The 7,293-nt window shown below is 64.0% G+C and overlaps 1 protein-coding gene across 1 annotated transcript; it reads left to right on the top strand.

Moving 5' to 3' along the window:
* Positions 1-3,171: 3,171 nt before the first annotated feature.
* TMEM191C (transmembrane protein 191C) lies at positions 3,172-5,764 on the top strand. The gene is made up of 10 exons (XM_043901106.1): positions 3,172-3,467; positions 3,570-3,693; positions 4,117-4,167; positions 4,306-4,383; positions 4,483-4,539; positions 4,663-4,722; positions 4,858-4,922; positions 5,014-5,086; positions 5,346-5,383; positions 5,475-5,764. The coding sequence occupies exons 1-10, from the start codon at positions 3,313-3,315 to the stop codon at positions 5,677-5,679; spliced, it is 906 nt and encodes a 301-aa protein (XP_043757041.1). The 5' UTR covers positions 3,172-3,312; the 3' UTR covers positions 5,680-5,764.
* The last annotated feature ends 1,529 nt before the right edge of the window (positions 5,765-7,293 follow it).

The raw sequence follows: 7,293 nt of genomic DNA, 5'->3' as shown, positions 1-7,293 counted from the left end.
GGCAAACTCTCCCCGGAAAGGCGCCAGATAGTAAGTGGTGGGCCACGCGGTCTCCGTGGCGACTCATCTCTGAGTCGCAGAGCGGAGGCAGCCAAAGCGGGCGTGGCGGTGCTTGCGGTCATTTGCCAACCGCGGCGCAGTGCGCGTGCGTGATGGCCATCACAGCGCACATTTGTTTATTCCTGGGCCAGCGAGTATATCGGCCGTTTCTATTTTTCTGGAGGCTTAATAATGATCGTATTTTTCAATTCTCCACCTTTTCGCCCTGAAATGCCTCCCGGGCCAGTTTTCCACAGAATCGGACACGATTCCCGAGCCTGCTGTTCCGCACAGGTTGGTCTGAGGCCCCGCCTTCCTGTCCTGCATCCGCGGTCCTGTCTTCTGGCTCCCGGGTGTTCTTCCCTTGGGTGACGTGTATTTCCTCCAGGACCTTCCTGACCACACGTGGGAAGTAGGTTTTGAGACTTAAAATGTTAATGTTTAGATGACATGGAATTTATGACTACCGTTCGGTTGGACATCATTTTCCTGGGGAGTTTTGAAGGAGGACCCTGGTCAGACCAGGTTACAGCCCACCCTAGAGACCCATCTCTAGACACAGTCACATTCTGAGGTGCTGGGGGGGCATGCTTCAGCCCCACAGGGCACACAGACCACGTGAGTCTGCAGGGGTCCAAGCAGCCCTCGGTCTGTGTTGGCATCACCCACAGTGCGGGCCGGCCCACAGGGGCAGGGCCCTCTCTCCTGCCTCAGGGCGCAGGCCCCCGCTGCCCTCAGCATGCACGGATAGGGTCGTGTCACCCCCCACGGTGTGCTCCCCACCCCCGAGGGGCTGGCGAGGCTCCTCCCACGTCCCCCCCGTCCTTCCAGAAGGTCTCTCACCACCGTCCACTCTGTGCTACTGTCTTGGCCACAGGCCCTGGCAGAAGCGTGTGGTGCGGGCTGGGTTGTGGCCACTGGGAGCCCGAGACACCAGGACTCGTTTGGTGATGGGGCCCCCAGAACCTTCCATCTTTGCGATGCTACAGGCAGCTTCTCCGGGCCCTGGGGGCGACTCCCAGGACTTGGGCAGAGATCAGGCCAGTGTCTGTCTGCGTGTGCTCTGAAGGCTCCTTCCTGATGGGGACACAGACGTCATCATAGTCACAGTAAGTCAACAACTCCCCGGTAAACGGGTGGGTGAAGGGCTGTGAGGAGCTGGTCAGACCGCACGCTCGGGCAGGGCCGTCCCCATGTGGGGAACAGCCTGTGCCAAGAGCGGAGGCCTCAGAGCACGTGGTCTGTTTACGGGACTGAGGTGGCTTCCCCGTGGCTGGAGTGGGAGACGCGCCGGGTCCTGGCCAGTGCGCCCACATCGGGGGGACTCTGTCATTCATTGTTTGATACATCAGGGTTTGTATAAATCCTCTCTCTCTTTTTTTTTGCTGTGCCGCTAGGTTTACACAGGGGCTTCCCTTGTGGCTCAGCTGGTAAAGAATCTGCCTGCAGTATGGGAGACTTGGATTTGATCCCTGTGTTGGGAAGATCCTCTGAAGAAGGGAAAGGCTACCACTCCAGTATTCTAGCCTGGAGAAGCCCATGGGGTTGCAGAGGCAGACTCGACTGAGCGACTTTCACTTCACTTCATTTAGGTTTGCAGGATCTTAGTTCCCGACCAGAAGTCAAACCCGGGCCCTGGCAATGATAGTGTGGAGTCCTAACCACAGGGAATTCCCCTTTTCTCTCTTATCAGGCAAAAACTGTTTCACATGTGGAAACAAAAACAAAACCCCACAGGCGTGGGTTTTACACTTGTTCACTAATTCTTTCTCTGATCAGACACTCACTGAGCTCCTGGCATCCCACACGGCCCTCAGCTGACGGTGCGGAGTGTGCAGCTGCTGGGTTCAGTCCTGAAGACAGGGTGGCGAGCCCGGCACCGCCCCCTTCCTGGGCTGTGCCCCTCCATGGGGGCCCCTGGGTGGGCAGGGAGGCCCCAGAGGAGGACCTTGAACCTGAGTCTTTGGGGGAGGGGCAGAGCCAGGCCAGCGGGCTGGGTGGGAAGGCGGGCAGGTGCTTCTGTCATGGGTTTGGTGGGAGCAAAGGGCAGGAGCGCTGGCTGGGGGTCTGTGGCCATGGCTCCTGCAGCCCCCGGGCCCCACCGCCCAGCCAGTGGCTTGCGTTTCCCCGGAGGCTTTGTCCGCTCCAGTCTTTCCCCACAGAGGCTCTCCTCCTAAAGACCAGGGGCAGGGAGGGGTCAAGGTGCCCTTCAGCTACCCTCAGAAGTTGCAGAAAAGCAAACTGGGGCCGGGTGGGGGGAGTCAGCCCCACCTGACAGGTGCAGAACCTGAGGCGCAGAGCTGGTTGGGGGGGGGGCGCTCACGCCAACACCTCCACCTGCACTTACTGACGGGGCTCCAACTCAGCGGACCAGCGGAGCGGTGGGGGCAGGACCTTGGGCGGGGCGCATCAGTGGTGCCCAGTTCCTCCCCATCTCAACACCCACCGCGGGGCCTCTCTGCCTTAACAGTGGGGCAGACCTCCCACCAGGAACCCACATCCAGCTGACATCCGCCCCTGAATCTCACTGGCAGAATCCTACAAGGAAGCTAAAAGCCACCGTGGGTTTAGACCAGTCCCGCTTTCCGTCTGGGGCAGGGGAAGGACAGCCTGGAGCCCTGAAAAACAAGACCCTGGGAAAGGAGCCCACGGATGGGCTTGTGCAGGCAAGGAGGAGCAGGAGGAGGAACTTTTTAGAGAAATGTTACTGAAGTATAGTTGATATACCCTGTTGTGTTTATCTCTGCTGTTCGGCAAAGTGACTCTGTTATACATGTATATACAATCTTTCTCATATTCTTTTCCATGATGGTTTATGAGGATAGTGAATATAGGTCCCTGTGCTATATGGTAGGACCTCCTTGTTTATCCATCCTGTAACAGCTTACCTCTGCTAACCTCAAACCCCCAATCCCTCCCTCCCCCACCCGTCCCCCTTGGCAACTACAGGTCTGTTCCGTGAATCTGTTTCATAGAGAGGTTCATTGTCACTTCCTAGATTCCACCTGTAAGTGACAGCATATGGCATTTGTCTTTCTCTGGCTTTCCCAGGAGGGGATCACTGGGTCCAGAGACAGGAAACTTGTTTACGGAACCCGATCTTTCCCACCCGAGGCTGCCCGGGCCGCAGTGCCCCCGGCAGCGGGCGGGAACGAACCGGCCTCGCCCTCCGCTTCAGGCGCGAGCACCCGGCGGTGCGTGCGGTTCCAAAGCGCTCCGCGCTCGGCCCATTGTGACGCGGGGCCCGGCGGCGGCCGCGGGCAGAGCCAGACCATGGCCGAGGCGCAGGAGCTGCTGCTGCAGCTGCAGAAGGACAACCGCGACGGGAGGCTGCGGAAGCAGGAGCTGGAGGAGCTGGTGCGCGGGCTGGAGGCCGAGAGCGAGAGCCTCACCGCGCGCCTGCGGGACCTGAGCGAGCGCCAGCGCGGGTGCGGGCGGCTCCTCCCCCCACCCGGCGTGCGGGCACCGCGAGGGGGTAGGCGGTGTGCAGACGCGGCCTTGGCTGCGGAGCCTCAGTTTCCCCTCCGCAGCCTGCAGCGTCGGCGGAGCCAGGCGGCGCGGGCCCTGCGTGGGGAGGCGCGCGAGGCGGCGCGGGAGCGCGCGGACCGGGCGCGCGGGCTGCTGGAGGCGGCGGAGGAGCGCCAGCGGGACCTGGTGGGGCGGGGCCCTGGCGGGGCGGGGCCACGAGGGGCGGGACCTCTAGATGGACGGGGCAGTAGAGAGGGAGGGGCCCATGGCGGGGCGGGGCCTGCGAAAGGGCGGGACTTAGGCTGAGGCGGGATCTCTGGGCGGGGCAGGGGAGAGGGAGGGGCCTTTGCGGGGCGGGGCCGCGAGAGGGCGGGACCTAGGCTGAGGCGAGACCTCTGGATGGGCGGGGCAGTGGAGGGGAGGGACTCAGGATGGGGCGGAGCCCTGGTGGGGCGGGGCCTATGGCGGGGCGGGGCCTGCGAGAGGGTAGGCTGCCCCGGGACCTCGGTGGGCGGGGGCAGTGGAGAAGGAGGGGCCTGAGATGGGGCGGGGCCCGCGCTGAGCGGGGGACCTCGGAGAGGCCTGGATCTTCCCCTCGACCCCGTCCAGGAGCAGCAGAACCGACAGCTGCAGGAGCAGTGGGAGGAGCTGTCAAGCCAGGTACCTTCCGGAGACGGTCTCTGTCTCCCGCTTCCCCCGAGGCTGCCTCGCCCCAGTCCCCGCCCGCGCCCCGCCTCCCAGGATAGTCCCCGCCCCTAGCAGCCCCGACCGCCCCGCCCTCACAAGCCCCACCCCTAGCTCTTCTACTACGGAGGCGAGCAACTGAGCCAGCAGCGGGCGGAGCAGCAGCTCGGGACCCAACTGGCGGCCCTGCAGGTGCTCGGGCGGGGCTCGGGGGCGGGGCGGCAGGGCGGGGTCAGGCGCGGCGCGTTCGCGGAGTGCCGGGCGCCTGACTCTCCCTGGATTCTCCGGAAGAAACAACTGGAGCTGGTGGAGGCCAAGCACACCATGCAGGCGGAGGCCCTGCGGCAGGTGCGGCGGAATCGGGGTCTCGGGAGGGCAGGCTTGGGGTGTGCGTAAGGCTGGGCAGGTGAAGGACGGTGGGGAGGATCGAGTCCCCCCTACCGCGTCTAACCAGGGCTCCCCTCGTGTCAGAGCGCACGGCGGATGCAGGAGGCCTGGGCCAGCTTCCAGGAGCAGAGCGGAGTCTTGCAGGTGCCGCCCCCCTCCCCCTCCGCCTCCGACCCCGCCGCGGCCTCCGCTCCGCCGTTCCCCGGAGCCGCGGCGGCCTGCCCACGCCCTACCCAGGTCTTCCCGCGTGTGAGGCCTCACTCCCACCACCCACTCCAGGAGTTGCAGGGGAAGGTGATGGAGGCGGCGGCTGCGCTCGACAGCTCGCGGGGCGGCCCGGAGCCGTAAGGGGGTCAAGACTGTCGGGTGTCAGGAGTTGAGGGGGGCGCGACTGCTGGCCAGGCGAAGGGCCCATCCTCGTGCCTTTCCCGGCAGGTGCGACTCACAGCCCCGCCGGGGGCAGGACTGCGCGGGCTCGCTCATGGAGGAGGTGGCCAAGGCGGACTGTGTGAGCCCTGGCGGGGGCGGGCTAGAGCCGAGACCTGCCCCGCGGGGCCGCCTCCCGCACACGGGGGGGCCACCCCATCAGGGACCCCCCTCACCATACCAACCCCACTGGGGACCACGAGCATCACGGGGCCGCCCACTCAAGAACCGCGCCCGCTTGGGAGCACCCCCCCGTGGTGCCGCGCCGCCACGAGCCTCGCGGCCCAGGGTCCCGCCCCGTCCGCGGCGTCCGGCAGGAAGGTGTTCTCTTGTCTCCGCAGGAGAAGCAGCTGTTCGGCGCGGGTGCGGCGGGCTTCAGGTGAGCGGGCGGCGGGAGCGGACTCGGGGCTGGGGCCTGGGCGCGCCCCGCGCCGCCAGCGCCCATCTGCCGGTGCGTGGTCGGTCCGCAGGCTGTGGGCGCTGGGCGCGCTGCAGACGCTGTTGCTGCTGCCGCTGGGCGTCGTGGCGCTGCCGCTGCTCTACCTGGCGCTGGTGAACCCCTCGGCCCTGCGCCGCGGCCTCGCGCGCCGGGGCTCGGACGCCGCCCTGCGCCGCCTGCGCTACACGCTGGCCCCACTGCTGCAGCTGCGCGCGCGCGGACTGCTGCCCGCCTAGCGCATCACGCCGGCCGCGGCCGCCCGCACCCTAGTCTCCCGAGTGGTTTCTGGGCGCCGGACTGGGGGGGTGTGGGGCGGGGGTAGACGGGGGGGCGGTAATAGAGGAGGGAAAGGGGAGGGGAGGGGGCTTGGGGGTGGCGGAGAGAAACCGGGGACGCGGGGCAGGGGTGTCTTGTGTCCTCCGGCCCAGCAGGCGCCGCCCCACCCCCCGCCCCCGGGTGGACCTTGGTCCCGAGAGGCTGCGGGCTCTCGGTCCGCCCGGCCCTCGGTTCCATCCGACCCCTCGGTTCCCCCAGCCCGTCTGCCCACTCCGGAGGGATTGGACTCATGACTCAATCCGCTCTCGCCGCCGGCAAAGCCAGCCGGCGGCGCTAGCCGGCGGGTCCCCGTGGAGCTCCGTGTCCCGCGTACGCGCGCTGGTTACTCAGTCCCGCGGCGACCCTCGTCCCCGGTGGGTCCGTTGTTGGGGGCGCGGGCGTCCTCCCCCTGGTCCGCGGCCTCTCCAGCATCCGGGCGGCGGGGGCCATGCGCATTCATCACTGCGGTCTTGGCTAGCATCGGCTAGCGTCGTCTCTTTATTTCTGTGAGATACCCTGCTTAATGGAGGGGGAACTCGAGTTTCACTTCGTCTGATGCGAACAGTTGCGCTATTTTATCAGTTTTTTTGGTGGTGACATTTTTGTATGTCCTGTGCACACATACGTGTGTTTTTGCTCTGGCCTTTAAACAATCCTTTTTTGCTGATCTAATTGCACATGTACTTTAGCGTTTTGGGGTTAAATTTTTGTACTTCTGTGCGCAATTTAAGAAGTGCGCGTTGTGTCCTGAAAATTCCTCCCTCGTCTGGAAGTCATGCTGTTCTACTTTAACTTCTGCTCCTCTGTGGCTGTGTCGTGTCCCGTCACCCCAGATGGCCGTCTGGACCGTCCCGCTCTTGGGTCACAGTGAGTAATTCTGCAACGAGGGACTTCCTCAATGGTGCCCAGTGGTTGCGACTCTGCGATTTCACTGCTGGGGCCGGCTTCAGTCTGCGCCCTCACTTCTTTTGGGTATTTACCAAGGAGTGGACTTGTGGGTCAAAGGGTGCTTCTGTTTGTTTGAGGAACTGCTGGACAGTGTCCCGTCAGCAGTGCATGCGGGGGCCGGCTTCCCCACGTCCTCTACTTTAGTTTGCTGGGGTTTTTGCTTCTTTTATAATAACAGCCATCCTAATGGGGGTGATTTTTCTGCTTTCATTTTTCAGGCATTGCATTCTCTACTTTCTATAATCACAAAGTCACACCCTTAACACAAGACATCTCATCTGTAAAACAAGGGAACTCCAGCTTTTACCCCCCTGCCCTCCACCTTGTCTCCCCCACTTCTCTGGAAGAGACTCTTGATTTTTAAAATGGACTTCTCTTCCCCCATAGTAAGTGGACTGCGTGCCATCCCCCCGCCCCGGTGAGGACAGCGGGGCACACGACCTCTCTGGCTGCCTTGAGGCCCCGCAGGTGGGCGTGTCACTTGGCCGCAGTCACCGTGGTGACGGGGGTGGGTCCCCATGTGTCCTCCGCGGTGGGCAGCCTTCTGCAAACGTCTTTTTGTATTTTGCCAGAGAGTCTGTGAGATC

Source organism: Cervus elaphus, chromosome 5, assembly GCF_910594005.1.
Source record: "Cervus elaphus chromosome 5, mCerEla1.1, whole genome shotgun sequence".
In the NCBI taxonomy this organism is placed as follows: domain Eukaryota; kingdom Metazoa; phylum Chordata; class Mammalia; order Artiodactyla; family Cervidae; genus Cervus; species Cervus elaphus.
The sequence above is the reverse complement of the archived record's forward strand: the minus strand, read 5'-3'. Positions and strand labels throughout refer to the sequence as shown.